General features: G+C 49.6%; 12 protein-coding genes across 12 annotated transcripts; 5 read left to right on the forward strand and 7 right to left on the reverse strand.

Moving 5' to 3' along the window:
* Positions 1-485: 485 nt before the first annotated feature.
* On the reverse strand, positions 486-2,792 carry GUITHDRAFT_139518 (hypothetical protein; the record flags this gene model as incomplete). The annotated part of the gene is made up of 6 exons (XM_005831490.1): positions 486-512; positions 929-977; positions 1,224-1,466; positions 1,689-1,931; positions 2,179-2,421; positions 2,680-2,792. 6 exons carry the CDS (start codon positions 2,790-2,792, stop codon positions 486-488), a joined length of 918 nt encoding a protein of 305 aa, XP_005831547.1.
* Positions 2,793-3,594: 802 nt separating this feature from the next.
* Positions 3,595-6,459, forward strand: GUITHDRAFT_109345 (hypothetical protein; the record flags this gene model as incomplete). The annotated part of the gene is made up of 8 exons (XM_005831491.1): positions 3,595-4,704; positions 4,978-5,649; positions 5,700-5,778; positions 5,825-5,901; positions 5,965-6,044; positions 6,101-6,185; positions 6,236-6,325; positions 6,373-6,459. The coding sequence occupies 8 exons, from the start codon at positions 3,595-3,597 to the stop codon at positions 6,457-6,459; spliced, it is 2,280 nt and encodes a 759-aa protein (XP_005831548.1).
* Positions 6,460-6,510: 51 nt separating this feature from the next.
* Positions 6,511-9,025, reverse strand: GUITHDRAFT_87320 (hypothetical protein). Its single transcript, XM_005831492.1, has 2 exons — positions 8,948-9,025; positions 6,511-8,670 (listed from the first exon to the last, which is right to left on the reverse strand). Exons 1-2 carry the CDS (start codon positions 9,014-9,016, stop codon positions 6,592-6,594), a joined length of 2,148 nt encoding a protein of 715 aa, XP_005831549.1. The 5' UTR covers positions 9,017-9,025; the 3' UTR covers positions 6,511-6,591.
* Positions 9,026-9,584: 559 nt separating this feature from the next.
* GUITHDRAFT_139521 (hypothetical protein) lies at positions 9,585-10,415 on the forward strand (the record flags this gene model as incomplete). The annotated part of the gene is made up of 1 exon (XM_005831493.1): positions 9,585-10,415. The coding sequence occupies one exon, from the start codon at positions 9,585-9,587 to the stop codon at positions 10,413-10,415; it is 831 nt and encodes a 276-aa protein (XP_005831550.1).
* A 1,826-nt stretch (positions 10,416-12,241) lies between these two features.
* Positions 12,242-13,126, reverse strand: GUITHDRAFT_139522 (hypothetical protein; the record flags this gene model as incomplete). The annotated part of the gene is made up of 4 exons (XM_005831494.1): positions 12,242-12,535; positions 12,585-12,671; positions 12,867-12,938; positions 12,989-13,126. The coding sequence occupies 4 exons, from the start codon at positions 13,124-13,126 to the stop codon at positions 12,242-12,244; spliced, it is 591 nt and encodes a 196-aa protein (XP_005831551.1).
* A 462-nt stretch (positions 13,127-13,588) lies between these two features.
* On the forward strand, positions 13,589-14,023 carry GUITHDRAFT_52173 (hypothetical protein; the record flags this gene model as incomplete). Its single annotated transcript, XM_005831495.1, has 1 exon — positions 13,589-14,023. A coding segment is annotated over one exon (435 nt), but the record flags the coding sequence as incomplete, so codon positions are not given.
* Positions 14,024-14,253: 230 nt separating this feature from the next.
* On the reverse strand, positions 14,254-15,083 carry GUITHDRAFT_72016 (hypothetical protein; the record flags this gene model as incomplete). Its single annotated transcript, XM_005831496.1, has 3 exons — positions 14,254-14,596; positions 14,680-14,846; positions 14,904-15,083. 3 exons carry the CDS (start codon positions 15,081-15,083, stop codon positions 14,254-14,256), a joined length of 690 nt encoding a protein of 229 aa, XP_005831553.1.
* Positions 15,084-15,991: 908 nt separating this feature from the next.
* Positions 15,992-16,673, forward strand: GUITHDRAFT_109350 (hypothetical protein; the record flags this gene model as incomplete). The annotated part of the gene is made up of 5 exons (XM_005831497.1): positions 15,992-16,029; positions 16,081-16,147; positions 16,215-16,303; positions 16,353-16,464; positions 16,626-16,673. 5 exons carry the CDS (start codon positions 15,992-15,994, stop codon positions 16,671-16,673), a joined length of 354 nt encoding a protein of 117 aa, XP_005831554.1.
* An 800-nt stretch (positions 16,674-17,473) lies between these two features.
* On the reverse strand, positions 17,474-17,993 carry GUITHDRAFT_109351 (hypothetical protein; the record flags this gene model as incomplete). The annotated part of the gene is made up of 2 exons (XM_005831498.1): positions 17,474-17,535; positions 17,591-17,993. The coding sequence occupies 2 exons, from the start codon at positions 17,991-17,993 to the stop codon at positions 17,474-17,476; spliced, it is 465 nt and encodes a 154-aa protein (XP_005831555.1).
* A 488-nt stretch (positions 17,994-18,481) lies between these two features.
* GUITHDRAFT_109352 (hypothetical protein) lies at positions 18,482-19,737 on the reverse strand (the record flags this gene model as incomplete). Its single annotated transcript, XM_005831499.1, has 4 exons — positions 18,482-18,548; positions 18,611-18,708; positions 18,885-19,040; positions 19,096-19,737. 4 exons carry the CDS (start codon positions 19,735-19,737, stop codon positions 18,482-18,484), a joined length of 963 nt encoding a protein of 320 aa, XP_005831556.1.
* A 329-nt stretch (positions 19,738-20,066) lies between these two features.
* GUITHDRAFT_163483 (hypothetical protein) lies at positions 20,067-22,183 on the reverse strand (the record flags this gene model as incomplete). The annotated part of the gene is made up of 8 exons (XM_005831500.1): positions 20,067-20,111; positions 20,166-20,288; positions 20,336-21,115; positions 21,174-21,813; positions 21,858-21,898; positions 21,955-21,990; positions 22,041-22,089; positions 22,137-22,183. The coding sequence occupies 8 exons, from the start codon at positions 22,181-22,183 to the stop codon at positions 20,085-20,087; spliced, it is 1,743 nt and encodes a 580-aa protein (XP_005831557.1). The 3' UTR covers positions 20,067-20,084.
* A 369-nt stretch (positions 22,184-22,552) lies between these two features.
* GUITHDRAFT_109354 (hypothetical protein) lies at positions 22,553-25,621 on the forward strand (the record flags this gene model as incomplete). Its single annotated transcript, XM_005831501.1, has 1 exon — positions 22,553-25,621. The coding sequence occupies one exon, from the start codon at positions 22,553-22,555 to the stop codon at positions 25,619-25,621; it is 3,069 nt and encodes a 1,022-aa protein (XP_005831558.1).
* Positions 25,622-25,872: the final 251 nt, after the last annotated feature.

Consider the following 25,872-nt stretch of genomic DNA (forward strand, 5'->3'; position numbering starts at 1 on the left):
CTGCCCGCAAGTCGTCAGCGCCTCTGCCCCGCCCTCGCCCTACCCCGTCCTGCTACTCCCGACCCTCTGCCGCTCGCATTGCGATTAGACTTCTAAACCCTTGCCTGCCTGTCTTGCTGCCTGCCCGCGCCCCTCTTGCCTGCCTGCCTGCCTGCGACCCTCTTGCCTGCCTGCCTGCGCCCCTCTTGCCTGCCTGCCTGTTTGCCTGTCTTGGTCTGCCTCTGGCTACCGTCGCTACTCACATGCAAGACCCGTCGGCTCCTCGGCACCGGCCGTGCCCGCTGCAGTTGCCGTCTACCGTACAGCCCGCCTCGCAGCTCGCCCCGTACTGGTCCTCCCGGCAAGGCGAGCAGGTCCGGCCTCCGAAGCCTCCCTTGCACTCGCACCTCCCCTCCCGACACTCTCCCCGCTCCTCCCCGCCGCAGTCTGCCGCGCTGCTGCAGTAGCCTCCCGGCCTGCCTACCTCGCTGGTCTCGATGGAGCAGTTATGGCCCGTGTATCCCGTAGCGCATCTGCCCGCAAGTCGTCAGCGCCTCTGCCCCGCCCTCGCCCTACCCCGTCCTGCTACTCCCGACCCTCTGCCGCTCGCTTGCTCCTGACTTTGCGCAGCCTTGCCTGCCTGTCTTGCTGCCTGCCCGCGCCCCTCTTGCCTGCCTGCCTGCCTGCCTGCCTGTCTTGGTCTGCCTCTGGCTACCGTCGCTACTCACATGCAAGACCCGTCGGCTCCTCGGCACCGGCCGTGCCCGCTGCAGTTGCCGTCTACCGTACAGCCCGCCTCGCAGCTCGCCCCGTACTGGTCCTCCCGGCAAGGCGAGCAGGTCCGGCCTCCGAAGCCTCCCTTGCACTCGCACCTCCCCTCCCGACACTCTCCCCGCTCCTCCCCGCCGCAGTCTGCCGCGCTGCTGCAGTAGCCTCCCGGCCTGCCTACCTCGCTGGTCTCGATGGAGCAGTTATGGCCCGTGTATCCCGTAGCGCATCTGCCCGCAAGTCGTCAGCGCCTCTGCCCCGCCCTCGCCCTACCCCGTCCTGCTACTCCCGACCCTCTGCCGCTCGCTTGCTCCTGACTTTGCGCAGCCTTGCCTGCCTGTCTTGCTGCCTGCCTGCGCCCCTCTTGCCTGCCTGCCTGCCTGCCTGCCTGCCTGCCTGCCTGCCTGCCTGCCTGTCTTGGTCTGCCTCTGGCTACCGTCGCTACTCACATGCAAGACCCGTCGGCTCCTTGGCACCGGCCGTGCCCGCTGCAGTTGCCGTCTACCGTACAGCCCGCCTCGCAGCTCGCCCCGTACTGGTCCTCCCGGCAAGGCGAGCAGGTCCGGCCTCCGAAGCCTCCCTTGCACTCGCACCTCCCCTCCCGACACTCTCCCCGCTCCTCCCCGCCGCAGTCTGCCGCGCTGCTGCAGTAGCCTCCCGGCCTGCCTACCTCGCTGGTCTCGATGGAGCAGTTATGGCCCGTGTATCCCGTAGCGCATCTGCCCGCAAGTCGTCAGCGCCTCTGCCCCGCCCTCGCCCTACCCCGTCCTGCTACTCCCGACCCTCTGCCGCTCGCTTGCTCCTGACTTTGCGCAGCCTTGCCTGCCTGTCTTGCTGCCTGCCTGCGCCCCTCTTGCCTGCCTGCCTGCCTGCCTGCCTGTCTTGGTCTGCCTCTGGCTACCGTCGCTACTCACATGCAAGACCCGTCGGCTCCTTGGCACCGGCCGTGCCCGCTGCAGTTGCCGTCTACCGTACAGCCCGCCTCGCAGCTCGCCCCGTACTGGTCCTCCCGGCAAGGCGAGCAGGTCCGGCCTCCGAAGCCTCCCTTGCACTCGCACCTCCCCTCCCGACACTCTCCCCGCTCCTCCCCGCCGCAGTCTGCCGCGCTGCTGCAGTAGCCTCCCGGCCTGCCTACCTCGCTGGTCTCGATGGAGCAGTTATGGCCCGTGTATCCCGTAGCGCATCTGCCCGCAAGTCGTCAGCGCCTCTGCCCCGCCCTCGCCCTACCCCGTCCTGCTACTCCCGACCCTCTGCCGCTCGCTTGCTCCTGACTTTGCGCAGCCTTGCCTGCCTGTCTTGCTGCCTGCCCGCGCCCCTCTTGCCTGCCTGCCTGCCTGCGCCCCTATTGCCTGCCTGCCTGTCTTGGTCTGTCTTGGTCTGCCTCTGGCTACCGTCGCTACTCACATGCAAGACCCGTCGGCTCCTCGGCACCGGCCGTGCCCGCTGCAGTTGCCGTCTACCGTACAGCCCGCCTCGCAGCTCGCCCCGTACTGGTCCTCCCGGCAAGGCGAGCAGGTCCGGCCTCCGAAGCCTCCCTTGCACTCGCACCTCCCCTCCCGACACTCTCCCCGCTCCTTCCCGCCGCAGTCTGCCGCGCTGCTGCAGTAGCCTCCCGGCCTGCCTACCTCGCTGGTCTCGATGGAGCAGTTATGGCCCGTGTATCCCGTAGCGCATCTGCCCGCAAGTCGTCAGCGCCTCTGCCCCGCCCTCGCCCTACCCCGTCCTGCTACTCCCGACCCTCTGCCACTCGCTTGCTCCTGACTTTGCGCAGCCTTGCCTGCCTGTCTTGCTGCCTGCCTGCGCCCCTCTTGCCTGCCTGCCTGCCTGCCTGCCCGCCTGCCTGTCTGCCTGCCTGCCTGCTTGCCTGCCTGTCTTGGTCTGCCTCTGGCTACCGTCGCTACTCACATGCAAGACCCGTCGGCTCCTCGGCACCTTCCATGTGCGCTGCAGTTTGTGTACGAGTCACAGAATATGTTGCAATCAAAACCAAAGGTGGTTTGTCGGCAGATATCGTTTTCTGTTTCATTTCTGTTGCTGGTTGACATGTTTCCACAATCAATGCATTCTGTTGATACATCGTTGTTTCTGTCAATTGTTTTTGTGTCTGAAGGAAGGTTTGTACCTCGGATTTCTCGGTTTCCTTCGACACACAACAACAAAGAGATGAAAATGATCATCATCTTCCTACGATGAAAGTCCTTCCATGCCATCGTCTCTCCTCTCCTTGATCCTTCAGCCGCCCTTGTCTCACATCAGCGGTCCATCAATTCAACCAGCAATGACCCCACCCCCTCAAACCGTTATAGAGATTTCATAACCCTCTTCTACCCTACATACTTGTTTCAATACCGGTACTCCTGAGCTCCTTTTACCTTGTCTATCACCCCCTTGTGAGAATGTTTCGCACTCCTGTACCCCACCCGTCCTCTACAACACCACTCGGTTTATATGCGTCACAAGGCTGAAAACCCGCAACTCCCCGTGTACGGGTGGGTCATATACCCCTACCCTGTCACCCCCCTCTCCCAGTACCCCCTCTAATGGCTCACATTCATTCCAGTGCTGTGTATTGACAGGTATGCTCCGAGGCTGCTCAGCTGGCAAGAGGCGACTGCCGGGCAGGGCGTATCCCTTCTTGCATTAGTGTCTGTGCTATGACATCTTCACTCCTGGACAGCATCTGCTGCACCCGGTGACCCCCCAGCTTCCTCTTATTGACCCCTCGTGCGCCTTGAGCCTGGATTCCAGCTGGCACAGTTACACGGACATGAAGAATACAACGGTTTGTAACGCATATAACCACTGTCTACCTGGTAGTCAGGGCCCCCGCAGGGACACGCATTGGCCATGTCGCTGTTCCGCGCGCGGGAATGGTGGAGCGCGCGATCCGAGGGGGAGGGAGAGGAGGTTAGCGGCAGCCTGCTGATAGCGAACGTAGACAACAGTCCCGAAGAGGAGGACAAACTCGTTGTGGGAGGCTTGTCAGGAGTTCTCAGGATCTACAGGCCTGCAGGGAGGGGATACAAGCCGGCAGACCTGATGCTAGAGGCTCAACTGGGAGCTCCGATCCTGCAGGTCGAGGCCGGTCGGTTCTCCCAGCATTCTCCGAAAGAAATTGCACTTGCTGTCTTGTTCCCCAAGGCTCTGGCGGTCTTCTGCGTGTCTACGACTGTGGTACAGGGGGAGGCGACAGATGACTCATTCATCAACTTGTCGCTGCTGTACAAGCATGAACTGAAGCGGTCTGCTTTCAATTTCACTTATGGAAGCTTCGGAGGAACCAAAGACAAGGATATCATTGCTGTTCAGTCGCTGGATGGAGAACTTCTCTTCATTGAGCACGAGCAGGTTACTTTCAGCAAATTTCTACCCAACTTCCTTGTGCCTGGTCCGATGTGTTACTTGCCGCAACCTTTTGACGCCATCGTCACAGTGAACTCTCAGTTTGAGTGTCAGTGCTTCAAGTACAGCACTCTGTCTTCTTCTTCGGGAGGCAACATTGCTTCAGAAGACGACAGGGAAAAAGAAAACAGGAGAGCTCGGACGGAGTGGACGACATGTCTTGGTGAAAGCGCGATCCAAGTGCAATGTTTCAAACCACCTGGCTACTTGACTTCTGAGAAATATGAGATAGTCATTCTCGGTGAGAGGAGTGCCTTCTGGCTCACTGGTTCTGGCTCGATCCGTGCCTCAAAGGAGATGGAACAGCCGATCACTTGCATGTATAGTTACGTTGTTCAAGCGCAGGAAAAGGCTGTCAACTTTTTGTTTGGAACTATATCTGGCCAGCTACTTGTCTATAATTACGATCTAAAGTTGCTCTGGGCTGCTTTGTTGGATTTCCCACCCATTAGCGTTGGTATATTGTCGGCTGGTGGAGTAAGAGGACTCGTAGGAACTCTGGGGGAAAACGGCGATGTGATGCTATCATACATGGGAACTGAGCCCCCATCGCAGGTAATTTGCTCCCTCAGTTTATTTCAGCTTGTGTCTTTCGTGCTGCTCTGCTGAACCAATCAACTAGTGCTGATTTTCTTTGATTCTCAGGTGATCAACAACCATGACAAGAAACAGCTTAATTATGAAAATATGGATGAAGAACATAGAAAATTGCTGTCAATCATACGAAAGTCTACCACTGAAAGTAAGTCTGAGCCAACAGACAGATTAATTTTACGAGCTCAAGTCCCAAATAGCATCGATACAGGCAACCCTGATCTGAATTGGCAGAACATTCAAGTTACGGTGAAATTATTCGTGTCATATACAGGCCAAGATTCTTTGGAAAACATCAAACTTACCGTGAAAGTTCCTGAGCCATTCACGTGTAACATAGAGAACAAGGAAATCCCTTTTCTTGAAGGTGGAAGCGGTACTCCGAGGACGATCTCCTTGGTCTTCGGGGTGTCCTCGCCCAGCCTGCCTACAGGAACAGAAGTTTCTGTGGTCGCCGCGTATCAATCTAAAAGTGGCGATCCGCGAATAGTTTCAAGCTCCTTTGCCCTGCCCCTTGCATTGTGTGGACGAGGAATCCCTCCTGTCAAAGATGGAGCGTACAAAATCACTCTTGACATCAACCAAGAGCCACCCTCTCTCCTGGCCTTGTTCGAAGATATTCCTTTTCAAGGCGGCTCTACGCTGCCGAATGTTTTCAGCTTCTTATACCATGATGGAACACAAACCACCATCATCGTAGCCAAGAACACCAACAGATTCCGAATACAATCTGCTGCTTTTGCCTCGCTTGCTCTCCTTTCAAGTGAACTAGCAAGGAGGTTGAAGCTACATTTTGCGAATGCTGAGGACGAATTTATGATTGGTTTCAACGATGATTTGGGGGAACAATTGAATATTTATTCCACCGTGATTGATTCGCATTTTGATGCGAGAAAAGCATTGAAGGTTGACGATCTCTCAACAATTAAATCTGATGCAATAACAATCAATGACAGAGTCTACACGATGAGTTGGAAATTTTTGCTAAAGAATTCCGAACGATCCAAAAACGTCTCCTCGTTCGATACAAAGATAGTCAGATCACATTTCTGATCTTGCATTCACTGAATATGCTTCCAAGGGAATGCGTCGTCGCTAATGGGAATGGACAAGTTGCTTTCTATGTCATACGACCGCATAGTATCGTGCGCGGAAAAGGTAAATTCCTAACTTTGATCTGGTGTGGCTTTGCAAATTCTTGTCTTACTGTGTCCTGTCCAGGGAGAGAAAATGCAGCAAGAACTCAAGTCACGTGCAAATCAGCTGTCGAATGCAACGCGCTTGATGTTGTTATTGTTACGGTACTGAAACATGGTGCAATGTTGAGCAACGATCGATCTGTGACTTTGCAAGTCAGATTCAAGTTCCAACTTGATGATGATGGTTTCAACATCCTAGAGGATCACTGGAGCCCTCGAGTGGTCGATTGTGAAACGCAATACGTGAGTTGTGGAATCATAGACGCAGGCGTTGAGTGCTTTCCTTGGCACAGGGATGGGAAGAAGCTACTGAGCTCTCACTTGGCCTGCTGCTCAAGACAGCTTTGTCCAAGAGTGGACAACGAGAGGCGACGCTGCCTCAGGTGAGTCTCCCCTCCACTGCTGCACACACGAAGATGAGTGTGGACAGGAACCTCCCAAGGCTGCGGGTGACACATCGAAACTGAAGAAGCTGATGGTACAAGTGTGCGAGAGGCTGGCCGCTCAACAAGCATGAAGGGAGTCAGCACCAGCCGGGGTGACAAATAGGCGCTCACATAATTCCACTGATATGTAACGAAGAGCACAGCTCTGTGTTTAATGATAAACAAAAGAAACTTGTCCAGTTTCCCACACCACTCTAAATGATCTACCGGCAGATGTGCACAATCTCGGCCACGGTCTGCTGCATCGACATTTCCAAATGCTGCATCTCCCTGGCAAGATCTCCGAGGCCCTCAGGCTCTGCATCCATGACTGCAAGGTCCTGGACAGCATCCATGATATCAGTGTCATCTCCTCGTGTCTTGGCAACTCCGCGCAGGGCCTCAACAGCGCTAAAGGGTCCTGAGATCGAGGCAGCCGGATCCTCCTGCCTCGATGTGTCCTCAACCTGCAATCCTTCGGCCAAACCGACGATACCGAACTGCCTGGCTCCAAATCTCCTGTATACTCCATCCTTGGCTATCAACTCGTCATGGGTTCCGGACTCGACAACCTTGCCACCCTGAATCACGCTGATAATGTCTGCATTGCGGATTGTAGAGAGACGATGAGCAACGACAACGCAAGTCCTTCCGACCATAAGACGATCCAAAGCTTCCTGTACCAGCTTCTCACTCTCCGCATCCAAGGAGCTGGTGGCTTCATCGAGCAAAAGGATCTTGGGATCCTTCAACAAGGCGCGAGCAATGGCAATGCGCTGCTTCTGTCCTCCTGAAAGCATTACACCACGCTCTCCGCACTGGGCATCATAGCCTTGGGGCAAAGCCTGGATGAAGTCATGGGCATTCGCCAAACGAGCAGCCTGCTCAACGCGGGCATGAGTGCAAATCTTGGATCCGTACATGATGTTGTCCTCGATAGACATGGCAAACAGGACTGGCTCCTGCTGCACCAGACCGACCTGGTCACGGAGCCACTGGGGATCATACTTCAGGATGTCCATTCCGTCGATAAGGATGGAGCCTCCCTGGCAATCGTAGAAACGCTCGATGAGATAGATGAAGGTGGACTTGCCGCATCCAGAGGCGCCAACAAGGGCAAGAGTCTTACCAGGGGGAAGATTGACAGAGAGGCCGTTCATGATCTTGATCTTGGGCCTGGATGGGTAATGGAAGTGCACATCCTTGAACTCAATGTGTCCTTCAATCCCGTTGGGAGCAATGTAACCTCCATCGTAGTTGACAGCTGGAACACGATCCAACAACTCGAAGATACGACCAGAAGCTCCGATCGCCTCCATGAATTGAGGAAAGATGGAGATCAAGGAGGAGAAGGCAAACACAGACTGGAGAGCGAAAAGCATGTACGACACGAGACCACCAACAGACATCTGATTTTGGAAGATCAACTGACCACCATACCACATCGCGACCAAGATACAAGAATCTCCAGCCAAGTTCGTGATGGACGACAATCCACCAGCAATCCACGCCCTGCGCTTGATGATGAGGTAGGAAATGTTGATCTTGTCAGCGTAATGAGAAATTTCCTTCTCTTCCATAACGTAGGAACGAACTGTACGAATGTTGGACAGGGTTTCATCGGCCTTGGAGCCAGCATCGGCCAACGCAATCAACTCTTGCTCAGTCAAAATCTTCATACAGAAACCTTGAAGGAACATGCAAACAGCAATCACAGGGATGAGCGACAGAACAACCAAGGTCAACTTCCAGTTGTACGTGAAAATGGCAATCAACCCAATGACAACCTGGCACAAGGGAATGAACCATCCGGCAAGATTTGCAGTCACCACCATCTGAATGACCTCGGTATCGGTCGAAAGACGGTTGAGAAGCTCACCAACTCTGACAGTATCAAAGAAAGCGACATCCTGACGAAGCATGTTTCTAAGAACCAGGGTCCTGAGGCGGCACGAGCAACGGGTTGCCGCAATGGTATACAGAACCGAGGAGAACAACGTGAGCATACAATCAGCCACGTAGATACAGAGCAAGTAAAGAGTGAATGTAGTAACTGCCGACTTTCCTGCATTCAGGGAGGAATAATGAACGGCGTTGATGACCATACCAACGAAAATGTTCTGAGACATATGCAAAAAAGCAGAAATGGATGCCAAAAAGGTGGCAGAAATAACGAGTGGCAACTCAGGCTTGCCGAAACGCAACAAGCGCATGACTGTTGGTTTCTTCTGCTTGTAGGTGTCATCTTCAGGTCCATCGTAGTCACTTTCTCCCATCTCGCTCTGAGGGGGAGCATCTTCGAACTAACGAAAACGAGTCAGACTCCAATCAGGGTTAGGTATAAGGTGAGAGGAGAGAAGCCGACAGTTGAAGGAAGCAACCAGGATAAAGAGCTATGGGGAAAGAATTCCGATCTATCACGGAAAAGGATCTTGCATACAAAGGAACATCACAGAGAGAGACTTCGAGGGCTAGCAAGGATGATGGACAGAATGACTGGCCACAACAAGAGATAACACGTCGAATGAGGTCAGGAGGTGCGCGAAGGAAGAGAGGAAAAGGAGGAGGAGGAGGACTCACGGTGCTGCCATCCGTCTCGGTGTCAAGCAGCTTCCCCTCGCTCTGAGAGTAGCGATCGACCTCGGACATTGCTGAGCTGCCGACGTGGGCAGAGGGAGAGAGGCGTCTACAAGACGGGGATTGGGAGGGGTGTCTTGCAGGGGTTGGTGGTAGATTACCGGTAGGGTAGTGGCAAGACTAGTCCCAGCCCCACTCCCATAGCCAATAATAGGGGGTAGTATGATAAATTGTAGGGTAGTGCCATCTCGGGGTGAACACTGAAAGGGTGGATAAAAGAGGGGGTAGGGGTCCAATTTTTTTTCTTTCTTGCTTTTCGCTATTCTTGGAGTTGCCCCCTCGACTACCCCACCACCTAAATACCCTAAACCTTAGGAAGTTTTGGGGGTAATTTTGACAACAATTCAGTTTTAGTTAATTATAGCAAAATATCAAGTCTGCCTCTGAGTAGATTATTAATAGAGGCAAGGACAGAAATTGAAATTTAAGACCCCCACAGACATTGCGACCTGTCCGACCATGACGGACTTCAAGGTTCACCGGGTCCAGATCCCGGGCCCGGATGAACTCTGCGAGAGATGTGGGGGTTGGCCCGTACCTTGTCCCGAAATAGCGGCGGCGTCGAGGCTCTTGCTCCAGGATGGCGCGGGGAGAGTTCGATCGGCAGCCAATGCACGTCAGCAACGGAAGCGAGTTTGTGCTTGAAATCAGTAGGAAGAAGGATGGCAAGAGATGGTTCCGGAAAGCCGTCCTTGCTTGCGGCGTCATCGTATCTGCAGTTGCCATCGTCGTCCTTGCGAACCGCGGAAATAGCACCATGTCTCTTGCTGCGCAGGGCATCAGCGAACATGGAGAGTGGTGCAATGGTTGTGGTCCACTTCCTCTGGCAGGTGTCGTTTCTAAGAATGCTGAGAGGATTGCTGCGAACTTGGACTCTATGCGCGCGTTGTACCAGAGTGCGAATGCGGGATTGGATGCAGCGAACAAATATGTATTGAACCTCGAAAACACCGTCGAAGACACGGAAGAAAAGCTGGCATCTGGTTTGGCAAAGTATCAAGCTGTTCCAGGCCTTGCAAACAGTATTTATGCTCCTGTGAATCCTTCAGCTGTAATCGCACGTCCTGCGGCTGTCTCAAGAACATATGTACAACCTTACGCTGCTCCTGTATATGCTGCGCCTGCTGCAGCGACATATCCTGTAGCAAGCTCTGGATATCATCAGGTTTGGGTGCCAAATAGTGACGTATACAGCCGAAGATATGAGTATAGCTTCCCTCAAATAGTGTCATCCAGACATGCTCAAGACGGGAAGTGGGTATGGGTTCGAAGTGGTGAAGCTTTAGCGCAGCGACCTTATCCTCAACGCATTCGAAGAAGTATTAATGTCGGCTCTGGTGCTGATTCCAACTCTCGAAGACCTGAAGTCAATGTTATTTTGACTTCTCCTCAAGCTCGACCACAGTGGTGATTTTTGTTATTACAGCCGAAGAACATATTACTACATAATCTATTCTGCCTCTTATATTTTGATAAAAAGGTCGCAAAGGGCTGATTGAGCATTATGTCAATGTGCCTCCCCGCATTTGCCAACCTTCACCTTCATTTGCTCTTAATTTATTCTTGATTTGCATTCTTGATCCAGACCCAATGGCCTCCTCTGTAACCTGGAGCTTTGTAATTCGCATCAACGAGGTGATGATAGAATGGCCCCACAATATAAGGATATTTCGTATCCGGATAGTAATGGTCATGAGGAAACGAACGCGTCACTTGCACCGAAGATGGGTACTGTTCTGACCACACCCAATGCAATGAACAATCAGCATCAAGCTGTCCATCGTGATCATTATCGCAGTCATCTGGGACCCAGATCAAGTGTCTGGAATCATCAGCTACTTCATGATCCGATGGGAGAGGAAAGAAAGGAACTTCGTCAACGCCACCGCGAGGAGCTGTTGTTTTGGAAGTCTTCATCCTGTTCACAGGCACCCATTGCAAATGATATCCCTTCGGTACTTCTAGAGGAATGCCCTGAGGAGATAATCCATCCAGACTAGTCCTGCTGGAGCTCCCAGTTCTCAATCCAGGTAGGGCAAGAGATGTTTTAGCATCAAAGAACGGTGGGGGACCAAACGTATTGGTGTAAAGGTCCTTTTCACCACCATTTGCGCTCTCGTATAAGGATTTCAAAGCCGATACGGAGGATCTTCTACCGCCATCATTTGCAAATAATTGAAGCAATTGATCCTTGTCGCTCTGTCTGGAAGTGGTTGCCATTGCCACGGTGACGACAAATATGGTAGCAATGCATGACACAATCGCCAGCAACCACCTTCTTCTCTTTGACTCTAACTCCAGCGGGCGAGCAACAACAACTCCATAAGTGCCAAAGTTGGTCCTGCCAGCATCAAATCGCGGATCTTCCATCCTCGCCTGATGTTCTATCTTCCCTTCACCTACTTCACCTACACCTTGCGTTAGCCGCTCCTAACCATGCCATGCAGCCAAAATAGACCACCCGAAACATTTCAAAACGTTTGTTGAATATTGAAAACCCCATGAGTCAAATTTCGAAATGCGATTTGATGATTGAGTAAAAAAATTAATGATATCAAGAGCCATGCTGCACAGGCCAAGTAGTCTAGAACCTACCAACAGACGAGGGAAGAGTTGAGAGAGTATGTTTTTTGATAGAGAATGACGTTTCAACCATGTTGAAATACAACTAAGAGAAGGAGATCGCTTACGGGCTTTAAAAGCTTAAGTGAGAAACTGTGAAGGTTATTTCAGACGGATTTCGTTTTATGCAATGCATGTGATGCAGCTGCGGATGTTGTACGTGTTGTTTGACTTGTATTTGAAACAGGCCGCTCCAGCAAATACATCCATGCTGCGCATTTTCCGGACAGTGCCTTTGATCGTCTTGCGGGGAGATTCTGGCTGTTCAGATTGCTTTGATACGCCACCTGCTGTTGTCGGGTGGGATCTTGGATTTCCTGACGTCACGAATCCTACCTATCAAGTCGAGCCGTACTCGTGGAAGTATATTGATGATGGTCGTGACAAGTACTGTTCCGAATGCTTTGATCAACCGACAGGCATTCCGGAATATTGATAGATTTGTTGTGGACAGGGGTGTGGAGTACTTGATGTATTTTTTTCCGAAGATTTTAGATCTGCACAGAATTGCCCGTTGAACAACAGCGCATCCGATACTACCCGATTCAAAGTTTTCCTGGTGATCTGCAAGGAGAGTGTATTTATTATTTTCAATGAACAGGCAAATTTGGTATTTTAGTCCATTTCTTTGTTTTCAAAGATTGCTTTCAATTCTGGAGGAAGCGAAAAGTTGTTCTTGTCCTCAAATTCTTTCTGACTAGCATACTTGACTACATGCGGTTCTCCTCCTTCTAATGGCTCTATTATTTCCATCACTGGTTCATCATCGTTCCATGGCGTAGCCTCCTCATCCTTGTGCATAGCTGCCCTGCCGGAATCTTCTTTGACTTCCTCCTCCTCTTGTTCATCACCATCATCATCGTAGGCATAGCATCCAACAAAGCCTTTGTCTCTCCAGAATTCAGCTCCCTTCACACATTCCATCAGACTGCAAACAAAAAATAAAAGAAGCAATGACCTGGCCTTCATCATCATCCTCGTCGACGTCCTCATCGTCAGAAACGGGCTTGGAATCCGCGTTCAATTGGATTTGATTTTCTCGTTTCTGAGATGAGCTCAATTCAAATATCATATCTTTCACAGCCTTCCGACTGAAACTCGCTTTAATTGCCAGATTTTCCACTTTAGCTTGTGATTCTGCTCTTAGCTTAGAAATCGTTCCAGTTCTGCGCGTCAAGATTTCCCTTGCTTCATACGCCGATCGTTTTACAAAGTAATTTTCTCCCAGCAAAACTAACACCTCGTTGGTGTGAACCAGTTTTCCGGGCATAAATGCCATTGGTCCGATAGGGACCATGACCTGATGCTCCACCTGCAGCAGAGTGAACAAAGAATCAGCAATACATGAAGCATCGATGAGACCTTCTTGGGTAGTTGCTTGAGGAGCCTCAAGATATTAGCGTGCTCGTCTTCGGACTTTATCAATCTCTGATATTCCAGCTTAGCTGTATCTAGCTCTGCATGCCATGTCTTCTCTGCTTGTACCCATTCCTCTGCCATGTTTGTTCGCTACTACTGGAAAGCTCAAAAGATTGGATCTTAGAAAGTGGAGTCATTGTATATTTGAAATTGTCAACTTTATTTTGGTACAGCAGGTGAATCTTTATATTTTGACATTTTTAGTTGTGCCACTGTCGGGGGCCATGCAAGGCACGTGAAGCTGTGAGATAGCGAGAGCGCATGCGGCTGAGGGAAACACAAGACAGGTGTCGAGCACATCACCTCATGACGAGAAACAAGTGCTTCCTACTCGCTCTTAGAGCTGTGCTGATTGCTGTGATGTGTGCTCAACCATCCCCAATAACCGCGTTCATCGCTTTCAAGCCCATCCAACTCGGTTTTCACGGGAGCGCTTGGTATCCTTATACATCTAAAACGTTTAGACCGAAGATAACAAAACCAACCAGAATGACCTTGAGTGACAGCGAGATTTGTTCTGGACCAGACCTGCAAGGGTCAAGAACCACAACTATCAAGGGCGTTAAAACTATTGGAGTAGATCACGGCCGGCGACGGACTGGCATCTGCGCATCAGTCGGATATGCCCCTAGACCGTTGCGTGTGATTCAACACAACGATGACAACAAGTTTGTCGCAACAGAAATAGCGGAAGAAGTTAGGAAGGAGGCTGCTCAGCACATCGTGGTCGGCCTTCCCTTAGACTCGCAAGGAAGGGAAGGGGAGCAAGCGAATTACACGAGAGTTTTCGTTGAATGTTTGAAGCAAGCCTGCCCTCAATGCACAATTTTCCTCTGGGACGAGAGGTACAGCACTGTAGATGCAACTGAGAAGCTCAGGTCTCTTGGCTACAACAGCTTTGACATGAAGGGAATGATCGATGTGGTGGCGTCCATCGGGATTCTGACCGACTTTTACCACAAAGATGGAAAAGGAGCAATCGTTGCAAACCATGGAGAGAAAGCAACTTCAAGCACGAGCGCAAGGGTATCACCAGCTGCTCCAGTCAAAACTTATGAACAATGGAAGCAAGAGATCATGGCCACGGCGGATGCAACCAGCCCAACTTCCAAGAGGGGAAAGAAGAGGAAGAAATCGAGATGATGTCAGGATAATGAACAACTAGTTTTTTGACCGATCTTGTAACATTAAAAGTTCTTTTTGTTGAATCAAGCTACAGCTCTATCATTGAATTCATCTATTAGATTCCTCTTTTCTGAAGGAGAAAGCTTCCGTCTTGTAGCAGTAATTTGGGCCCATTCTCCTTCCCCCTCTGCACCGACTCTCCAGTTCTCATGGCATCCTGTACGAATTTGTTCAAATTTTACTCCAAACTTGGCATACTCGACTTCCAAGGCAGGAATCTGAAAGTTCCGAATCCCGCTCAAGCACAGCTTGCCAGTCTCTTCCTTGACAGCAAGCGAGAGCACTGGAGCAAGCTTCATCAGAGGGCCAACAAGAATGTTTGCAACGACTATGTCGAATTGGAGAGAATTCATCCAGGGCTCGTCTCTAAAGACAATGCCATCGACATCTTGAATGACTTCACGTGTGTGAAACAATTTCATCTGCATATAATGTTACGGCATGAAGACAGGGGTAAAGCAAATATCACCTGATCCGACAAGCCGTTTCTGATAATGTTTTGTTCGGCATCTTCGATTGCCTCATCATCAATATCAATACCGATGACTGATTTGCATCCAAACTTGCACGCAGAAATCCCCAGTATTCCGCTACCCGTGCCATAATCCAACATGACCTAGAAAGATCAAGTTGAGGGACTATTACGAAGAGAAAGAATGTCATCTAAACGAACCTTCTCACTGCCATGAGACAGCACTGTAGAGAGAAATTCGACACACAAGCGAGTAGATGGATGAAACCCATCTCCCCAACCATAATCGCCTGCTAGATAAATGTCCTGAACGCTGTCCAAACCCGGTTTTGAAACTTTCTTTTCGTCTTTGACAACTCTAATCACAGGCTGTGATGTCATAGGATTGTAGAGAAGAATTTCATGATCGTCAGCTTGAGATGAACGAAGTTGAATTGGACATTGAGGGGATTTCACAAAGTTCAGTGCGCTCGGAGCAGTCGGAACAAATCCAGAAGAAGAATGTAAGAAGGACAGCAGTAAGAGGAGGAATGTTGGATGTTTGTGCATGGTCGGCATGTGCCAGCTCGTCTTCAACTCCTTCCTGCACCCTTCTGTTGCATGGCGGCCTCACCTTCGTGCATCCGAGTCTGCCCTCCGGCCCGGGCCCAGTTCCGATCGGACCGCAGCCAGTCACCCGACGGTCCGGGGGCCGGGCCGCCGCCGGGCCCGGTGCCACGGTGGTCCCGAGACGCCGGTCACCGTCTCACTGTCTCAGTGACTCGGCAGTTACTACTGAGTCACTATGACACTGTGACTCTTTACTCAAAGTTAAGTTAAAAATCAGTACGAGGACAATCAGGAGAGACGAGGAGGCTTGACCCTGTGATCCGATCGGACACCATGTCGCCGTGACAGGCCAAACGGCGAGACAGGCTGCCAACTTGAGTTCAGTGTAACTTGACTTTGAGTAAAAGAGTTCGGAGTTCAGTGAAGGCTTCACTTGGAGTCCGATTCGAAAGCTTCACAGTAGTACTAAGCGGCGCACTGCGCGTGTCGGAAGCATGCCGCTCCGACGATGATCAGTGCGGCAGCCGCAGGGACCCGGACAATAATCGGACTGCCCCGGGGGCCCCAGAGTCCGGCCCGGCTGCGCACTGATCCGAGTGAGCCACCGTTGAGAGTACGGTCACCGGTGATCGGACCGTCCGGCAACTTCATCGGGTCGTTCCTTCCGAGTTCCGAAGGTTGACAGTTTGTCATCCCCGCGCGGAGGGAGCCGCGGGAAGCCTTGAAGATGGTGCTGTTCGATGTGTGCTGCAACTTCCGGAGCGAAGACAGATTCAAGGTGAGCCCTGCTGACAGCCGGGAGATGCTTCCCTTATCAGCCCTGAGCAAGAGCGTTCAAGGAAACTCGTGCTGAGACCGCGGCATCACGATATCAGCCTATCCAAGGTCGGCAAGATGTGAGTTGACTGCCGGAGGAGTCCGAACTCCTGGCTCGGAAGAGACTGATGCTCCATCTTATTCCAGGACTTAGCAGGACGCCTGGCTGGCGTTGGAATCATCTTCAGAGCAGACGACGATGGCGCCCTGCGTGTGGAGGTGGTAGCGGCGGGCGGGTACAACATTGTATATGTGAGGGAGGCTGTGCTGACGGAAGCCGCGCAGTCCAGCGGACAAGGTTGGGAAGATTCAGAAGGGAGACACTTTGATTTCGATAGATCGAGTTGACGTGAGGAGCATGCAACCCGAGCAGCTCGCCCCCTACATCCTCGGCAAGGTCACCCCCCGAGTCCCGTGTAGGACGGAGCTTTCCGACTGAAGTGCATTCACAGCCGGGGTCCAAGGTGAAGCTTGGCTTCATATCTGCCACGACAATCACTGGTCAACCGGCAAGAAAATTCACTGTGGTGTGCATGACTTGACGCATGATCGTGTTAGGCATTTTATTATGTTGAGCTCGAGCGAGAATGGCTGGTGACGAGCTAAGTGAATACGGAGGTTGATTAGAACATGAGAACCTTTCCTTGTCTTGTTGCATTACATGGCATTACTTTGCTGCGAGGTCGTGTCGAGAATTTGTCACTCAACGTCTGAGGACTGCCAACCCCTAGCACTGATTCTTGTAGTCAACGGTAATGACCTGTTGTGTGATCCAAGCGGATTACGTGAATCTTGAGGCCGAACCAGACATCCTGCACACGTCTCTGCATGAGGATCGCAAGGGTTGCAGAGCCTCTGTGCAATCTGATCAAGTATAAGAGATTTCTGAGCACCATCTTTGAAAGTTTCAGTAGCCTTGTTTGTTTTCTTGTCCATGACCGCTTCATCCCTACCTGATCGCGAGAGTTGAAAATTTGCATCACGATTTTTATCTCGGCGGAATGTTGGTTGCCCTTGCGCAGTCAGAGTATCCACCGAGTCGATAAAGTCAACGAGTTCAAAAAACGTGTCATCATACAAATCCTTGCATCCATTCAATGCTTCTTGTTGTTCTGGCTGTATGATGGACTCCACATTCCCTGAATCTTCCAACAGCTGCGCCTTCGAGTGTAAGAGTGAAAAATCGTGGCCCTGAAATTTGTTTTGCAAACATCCGCTGTGGAACTGATAGGGTTGACTGATTTGTGGTTCATTTCCGCACTCCTTAACGCTATGCTGGTTCGTAACAGACTTCACAAATCCTGCCGAGGACGGAGGAGCGATACAAGTCCCTTCTTGTGTAACCCCATAATTGAAATCACTTTGTACAGATCCTGAGGAGCCTCCCTGTGTCATTTCATGAGAATCTATGAACAGGCCTTGTTCGGGATATATTGCTCTGATCTTGGAACTTGCAAACTGCAGTCCTCTGCCCTCAATGCTATTTGGAATTTGAATTTGGTTTGTATGACTCCCGGATTTACCCATCATGTAGTCCATGTCAAGATGATTGTGATGATCTGAGTTTTCAACTACAACTTCGTTGAGATCTGGATCGTCTTTTGGGTTCGCCAGCGATTCACGCCACAGCGTCCCATCTCTCTGATCACAAGAGCTCATACACTTGTCACCACGCAACAGGTTGACTTGAGAAGTCTCTGTAACTTGCTCCTCCGGTGTTTTCAACCCTGAGCTGATGCTGTCCTGTTTTCCTCCTCCCTCGCTCTCGGGTTCCCTAGCCTGCTCTGACTGCAAAGCGTCGGGCTCCTGCACAGCTGCTGTTGATCCATTCTGCTCGATGATGGGAAAGCAGATGGTGTTCTGCTTGTCTCCTTCACTATTCATTACACTGCCATCAACATTCATCGGGGACAATCGGTTGCACATATTTCGTGAGAAATCTTCTTGCAGGTTTGATGTTTTTATGGATTGACTTTGCCTTTCTGCACAAACTTGATTGCCAACAGCTTCCCTAAAAAGACAGCTTGGAGGAAAATCGACTGTGTGATTGATGATCGAGTTGCCGTTATCATGGCACGGCAGCAAATTGTTCGAAAATTCTTTGCCAGAATCGTTTACAATAGAGGAAGGTAAATCCAACTTACTGCGGGATCCTTTGTGGCGTTCTGACAATTGTTCCTGCATGCATTCTTGAGCACTATCTTTGGCAAAACACTGTGCATTGTTTGAAGTTTTGTCCTCCACACACAAAGCTACGACGTTTTCAAGGCCATGACAATCACTGGAATGGTTCCTACGGAACATTTCGCTCTCGTCACACTTATTCATTTCATTTGAGCTCGGATCAAGCGGATGCTTATCATTTCTTTGTTCCTGATGTAGCCAGTCAGAAAGAATCATACTATTTTGCATGTTCACTTCTTGAAATTGAGAATCACATCGTCTGCTGTTAGACCCGCTTGTTTGTGACGAATGCTCTTGCTGAAAGGAAAAGTCGGTCATTTTTCAAACATTGGAATTTTGGAATTAGGACCTTGTCATACGTGTGCACTAGATCTTTCGACATCTCGATCTTTGCAATCACACGGTCTGTAGTTCTCGACGATTCATCACAGGAGTCATCTATATCCTTCGGTTTGTTCTAACAGCACGCATTAAGTTTGCATTCAAATCAGATTTGTGTACCTGGGCAATATAAGAGACATCATGTGGAGACACTTGAGACTCATTTTTTTGCAAACCCGGCTCAAGATTTACCTTATCATTGATGAAATTCAATAAAAAATCACTGGTGAATGATTTTGGGCGAATGCTCACCAGGAATGGAACGTTATTTCGATTTTGAAGCTGGGGCATTTGCATGATGCCCCCATACTTGAATGAGAGCGCTTTCGCGAATTCAGAAATTGCTTGATCGATGGTATTTGGAAGATGTGGTGAAGGAATTGAACAATTAGGCGATGGAATTTCTTCCTACATCAAACCAGGAAAGTCAGTCAAAAATTGCAACAGGCCATAAGCGATCTACCTCATTATCCTCATTGACAGACTTGAAGAGGTGGGTGGTGGAGTCAGTAATCACGCTTTCAAAACGTTCGCACAATTGCTTTTCTTCATGGTCATCCGAGTACAGTTTCACCTTCATTTTGCATTCTTTGCACTCACGAACACTGAGCGTTTTTGTGAGCTCTAGTTCTTGTTCGGTTCTTTGCAGAGTTTCGTACAGATCTCTCATGCGTATTTGGTATTGACGCAAGAGATCTATTGCTTGCTCTAGTTTCAACTCCAACGCTGAGTTCTTCCCTTTCAAGTCTTCATTTTCTTGGGACAACACTCGCTTTGCCTCTCTTTCCTCGTGAAGGTCGCTCAAGGTCTCTTCATTAATTTCAGTAAGCTGCAAGATTTGTCGTAGCACATTTGCAATAGTTTGCTTATCTTGCGGACACAAGTCAGACATGGTACAAAACTCCTGAGTCTTTTTGACCAGTTCTTCCTTTGGTTCACCACCACTCTGCAAGACCTGGCTCAGGTTGCTCATTGCAACGGTATTATTCTCCTTGCCAAGGGTTTTCGCATGCAAACTTTTCATCAGCCGATCTTTCACGGTCTTTGTATCGACATGTGAGCTTTGAAGGCCTCCAAGAGTCCTGGACTCCCTGCATACTGCCATTTCCCGTCGCTTCATTGTGCCATTAAAGGAGGAGCCGGAGCGCGGGAAACCTTCGGGTATTATCTTGAGTAAAGATTATCTCGGGACCGGCCGCTGGCCCACTGAGCGCCGGGCCCGGCCGTGCCCGACCGGCACCGGGCAGGCTCAGTGTGACTCTTTCAACTGACACGGTCCAACGAATCAGCCTGTGAAGGTCCAAGCGTCCTGCCAGTAACGGCGGAGCCCCGCGGGCTGTTAGGCTACGTTAGTACCGGCAGCATTGGGAACCCTCAAGCCACTGATGCAAACTTTATTCATTCGAAACTATTTGAAGAGACCAAGGCGGCCGCTATTTTCAAGTTTGGTACTTAAGTTGGTCGTTCCCATTGAGTTATCTGCAACATGAAGTGAGAAAAAACGACAATTTTCACGATCGTATTTCTTTTCACCTTGAGATCATGATTCACATAGTAAGTTTTGTTGGCTGCCTTGTCAATCTTTTCCTCCCAACCCGGAGGAAGATATGCTGGAGGTGGATGAAGGAGATCCATTTTTTGCAGTTGCTTCTCAGCCTGACATCAAGGGATCACTCGCAAACATCAAGCACGTGATTCCCAACCTGGCTGACGTCAACCGCAGGACGTGGGTGTGGCTGGAGATTCTTGCTCAACATGTAGCTGGTCAGCTGCGTCGGGATCTCTTGAAGGACTCTCTTCGCCAGCTCTGCTGAATTGTCTGCAACTTCGCGCAAGGCAACAAATTGTACGATGTCTCGTGAGGCTGTCTTGTCGGTCTTCATGGAGACCAGGGCTTTCTTGTCTGCATCTAGTTCCTCCATGCTGCTGAAATCTTCATTGCCCACTCCGACGATGAGGACAGAAAGAGGAAGATCGCTCCCTTCGACGATTTGATCGATGGTGTTATCCATATCGCTGATGCCGCCATCCGTTAGAATCAAGAGCACGTAATATTCCTGCGCTCCATCTCTGACCTTTCTGCAAGCCTTGTTGGCTTCGTTTATGATGTCTGCAAAATTTGTCGGCCCACTCATCTTCGCTTTCTGCAAGTACTTCTTGTACGTTTGCAAAACCCCTCCAATGCCATTCACCTGGGGGTCAGCCTGGTTTCCATTCAATGGGAAGCAGTACGACACATTGCCGTCGTCCATCTGTGCGCCGAACCCATAGGTGGCGTACTTGTTGCTGGTGCTGTATTCCTCGAGGATTTTGCCGACCGATGAGATAGCTCGTTCATACGGATTGAGAGTCTTGGCATCATTGTAATGCAGAGAACCAGGGGTAAGCGGGTTTCCATTGGACATGGTAAAATCGATGGCAATCATAACTTCCAGTCGACAACCTCCACAAATGTAATCGAAGAAAGATGGCGTGTGGTGAACCTACGGATCATTGAAAAAACATGTAAGCAAAACAAGCTTCAAGCATGTACAGGAGTACCTGAATGTGAGAGAAAGTAAGTAGTCCCCTGTCCTTGCCATCCGCTTTGTCTCCTTTTGTCACAGGAAACGAGATCGGTCCACTCTTCTGGAGAAGTTCCACTGTCGAGGTGGTGATTTGTCCCAGGAAGTCATGGTTTGACCTTGCATTCCAATCCCAAACTTCAAAGACCAGTGGAGTATCAAACTTGCCTAAGTTCAATATTTGCATAGGAATTTCTATCGGCTTGAAGGTCGGATCCTTGTTATCCTTCACGACTTCAGTACTAAAGACATCTTCAAGCTCACGATCTTGGCGCCGCCTCCGGATTTTGATGTAGTGGTCACCTTTTCCAACCCAGTCTTTTGTTTTCAACCCAGCTCCACTTACAACAAATCTGAGGGAGTCATTCTGTGCCTTAGCTTCTTCCGCAAGGATTTTGATCGTGCCATGATTGGAGTTCGCCTTTCCTTTGGGATCTTGCAGAGAGCCAACAAAACATGACCCCACTGATCCCACAATCCTTCCCACTGTGGTCTCAAGAAATCCAAGAGAATCAGCATCGGATAACGTTTTGTCTGCTGAATCCACGTCGTATAACGAAAATCTGATCAGCTGTACGGTCTCAAAGACATAGACCATCTGGATTTTGGTTGAAAATCTGCAACACATGTAAATAAGATTGTCAAAGAGTGAGGCACTTACTTGGGATTCAAATTGTTCTGAATCACTTCTGTTCGGCCAACCTGGAAAGCATCAGTCATTCATTGCTTTTTGATGTCCAAATGAAGTCTTGGATCACCTCAACCCACTCTTGCTTGGAGTTCTTTCTCTCCATCTATAACAAAATCGTTCAGAACTTGGTAGATTGTGAAGAGAAGCGAGTACCACGCACACGGGATCTGACTTTGAGAACAAGTCCTTGTTCTTGAGGTCTCTGCGAAGTGATGAGACATTGCTCAGAAGAAGTTCATGTTGGCTCACTGGCACTCGATGGTCATGAGCAACGTGGAGTACATCTGCTGCGGCATCTTGGTGTCCCCGCGTGTGTGGCTGGGGTGACGGCGCGACTCCTTGATATGCAAAGGGGGAAATTAAAAAGCCAATTGTAATTAGCGGTCAAATTTGACAGCCAGCTGGGGCCTCCGTTTTACCACATATTTATTTCTTATTAATTATTTCTTACTACTTTTTATATTTCACCGTTGTGGTCTGAGGTTGATACCATTATAAGGTTAATACCGTATCCCTCAACTGCAACCCACCTGTCACCCTATCACTTTTTACCTCCTTCACTCATATGGGGATGGTCAAATCTTTGACCGCAGCCTCCAGCTTTACTACACAAGCTCGCCGCGTGCTGGCCCATCGCCAATACCGGTAGCTACGTTCCGTTGGCAATGAGCGCGCAGGCATCGTTCGTGTACTTTCATCCTCCCATGGTATGGAATCATGCGGTTGACATGACATCAGACAACAAGGAGTCAATGGATGCCAACAACGAGGCCCTCGAGAAACAGGAATATGTCCCTCTGCTGCAGTGCATGAATGTGCTCTCGTCTTCCACGAGGTTTCGATTTGGCATTGTCAGGCTGTGCTTCTTCTTTCTTTACAATGTCATTTTTGTAGTTACACTTTTCTTACAAGTGTCGAACTATTTTGGGCCTCCAAGTTGCGGCGGATCAGGACAATGTCTATCATATTCGGCGTGGGAGCAATATCTTTACGTAGACACAATTAGAGGTGCTCTATATGAAACTTCTTGGGATCCTGCGAACTTGGTCAACAACATCTACGACATGGAAACAATGGATGATTTGAAGGGGTGGATATACAATGTGTACATACCAACCCTTCGTCCGTCAAATTCAAGCAATCCATATTATGGCATGGTACCGATTGATCCGGTTGCTGTGAAATTCTCGACGAGGCAAGGAAGGTTTTGTACAGACAACCAAGGGTTTGAATTATCCCCCAAACCTTGTCAAGGATATTACAATACCAAACCTTTCGGACCCTCTGAGGATCCAGGAAGATGGCAAAGCTATAGCGATGGAGCACAACCAGGATACTACGGTCTTCTTGCATGGCGAGACCGTTACTTTGAGAGATCCATCAAGAACATCTCAGCAGATGGCTTTGTTTCATATCGAGTACCAATTTACAACCCACCGTTTCTGCAAATGACCAGCAACTTAAGCAACATGAGAGTATGGAACGCTTCAACTGCTGACCAAGCGCAGAAGTTTTTTGAAACAGCGGAAGCTGACGGTCTGCTGGACAGCAATATGGTCAGTTTGACAATTTGGACCACTTTTTATTTTCCAACTACAGACATCACAGCGATGGTGCGAAGTGTGTTCGTACAGCATGACTCTGGACAAGCTAAGCTTTGTGAGGATACATGGCTGTGCTCTGACTATGGCGCATTGATGTGGACTCGAGACCTCAGACGCATGTACACTAGCGGAAATGACATGGCCAGACTTGTTCTTGAAATCATTTTCCTTGCCATAACTCTCCTTCAACTTGTTCGAGAAGTGAAACAATTCATCAACGCGCCGGTTGTGAAAGGATCTCGCGCTGCATATTTGCTTGGAACAGGGGGATTTTGGAATTTCCTAGACATCGTTTGCTTTGTTTTCATAATAGGAATTTACTGCCTCAAAGTCATGATGTACGTCGCTTCATCGACAGACCCGGACAGTCCAACAAGATTTTGGTCTCCTGGGTTGCCTACTTTCCTGTGGTCGTTTCATAATGGTCTCAACGGATGGCTTATGCTGTTCCTAATTTTCCGATTTTTCAAGTATCTCGAGTTCAGCAATTCTCTTGGCATGGTCGGAGACACTTTTCAGAAAGCTGCCAAGGATCTCGCAATTTTTCTCTCTGTATTCTTGATTACGATTGTGGCATTTGCATACGCAGGTTTCTATTTTTACAGTGGAAGGATGTATGAATTCAGCACCGTCCCAAAGTCTTTGAATACTGTTTTCAGCATAATGTTTGGCCAAGTGGATTTTCAATCCTTTGGATTCAACACCGACACGTCTTTGGGAACATTCTCTATCGCTTTCTTATGGTCCATTACAATCATGGTTTATCTCATCTTGATCAACATGTTTCTTGCTATCATTATTGGAGCTTTCGAGTCGATTCAAGAGGACGTAAAGCGTTATAGGCTTGAAAGACTTCAAGGCAACAAGTATGTCCCCCCAGGCATCACATTCTTTGAATTCTTTCGGCCTTTGTCTACAATTGCATTTTCAGTCAAGAAAATTAAGAGAGTTCTTGCATCCTTGCAAGAAAAAGGACTGGAAGAAGGATTGTTCGTTTCGGAATTTTATCCAGAAGGTCTGATCATGAATATGTTGCAAGACGCCGAGATCGTATCCACTCGTAGGCCGCCTATGATAGCCAGAGTATTAGGATACAACTCATTGAGGCAGGAATATTTGATCCTATGGAAGGGAAGCAAATGCCTTTGGAGCACGCACCCGAAACTTGTTTCTTTTCAACCCAACTGGCTAAACACAGAGGAGATCAAAAGAATTGTGGATGCACAACACAGCGATGAAAATGAGGTTTTGAACATCTCACCAATCCAAATGAAAACTTTATTGGGCATACGGGATGCTCTCTGTAAGGATGAAAAGAAGGAGGAGGAGAATTTGATTTCATGGGAGTCACGATTCATTCTTACGAGGAGAGTGCTTAATCGCAAAGCAAAGGACGATTTGAAGAGGCTGATGAACATCCCTGATATCTATGACGACACATTCTGGACGCGAGGGAGCGCAAACTTGGTCGCCTACAGCGTGAACATGGATCCAGATTATCTCGAGGCTAAGTATCGGTACATTGTCGGCCGTGTCAAGCAAGACAGCAACGGCCGAGTCAAGCGAGACAGCAACTGCCTAGCCGAGCGAGACAGGTTGCGGATCAAATTAGAAACAGGAAACAAGCTGACTGCAATGGAGCTCCATGCATTGTACATCAAACGCCTATTGCCAACAGCCGTCCGTGAAAAGATCGAAGAGTCTCTGCGTGAAGCTTATGCAAAGGTTGGTCTCTCGTTGCCGAACACCTTGATACATTTCAAAATCCAAGAAGAGGTTGCGAATTTCGTTGGAGATGCTGGCTCTGAGATATGTGAGTTATGTCTCACTAAAACGGAAGCACAGGATATCATCCACGAAAGCACACAATTGACCGATGCCTTCTTCGAAAAATTCAGCACCAGAAGACATATCAGTGACTTTCCGAACAGCTTAGGGGCTCTTGGCATTGAAGAATATTCAAGATATGCAAACGAGGAGAACTATGAGTTTGCTTATGGGAATGACAAAGATGATAGCTTGACGGACATCTCTCTGAAACAAGTGATGAAGGGTATCAAAAAGATCCAGAATCAGCTGAAGAAGCCCAAGAGTGTACCAAAACCATCTACAGCAGACTTGCACAAATAGAGGGAGAAGCGCGATGCCTGAATAGATACTTGAAGGCTGAAATGAAATTGTACTATCCTTCTCTTTGTGTCTCCATCCTTAACTCATCCCCTTCACAAGCTGATGCCATTTGATTTCAATGAGTAGAGTACTGTGAAAGCTCCAATGTTGCTGATTGATCGCCTTTGATTACAAGTATCATACAGAGCCATGTTACTGTGTTGTCAACCCGGGTAATCAGAGTCAGCCAAGTTTCATTCCGAGAACCTCAA

This window comes from Guillardia theta, assembly GCF_000315625.1.
Source record: "Guillardia theta CCMP2712 unplaced genomic scaffold GUITHscaffold_39, whole genome shotgun sequence".
NCBI classification, from domain to species: Eukaryota; class Cryptophyceae; order Pyrenomonadales; family Geminigeraceae; genus Guillardia; species Guillardia theta.

Coding starts and splice junctions, on each gene's coding strand:
- GUITHDRAFT_87320 (XM_005831492.1), bottom strand. CDS start 9,016: ATGTCCGAGGTCGATCGCTACTCTCAGAGCGAGGGGAAGCTGCTTGAC. Junction 8,671..8,947: donor CCGAGACGGATGGCAGCACC/GTGAGTCCTCCT, acceptor CGTTTTCGTTAG/TTCGAAGATGCTCCCCCTCA.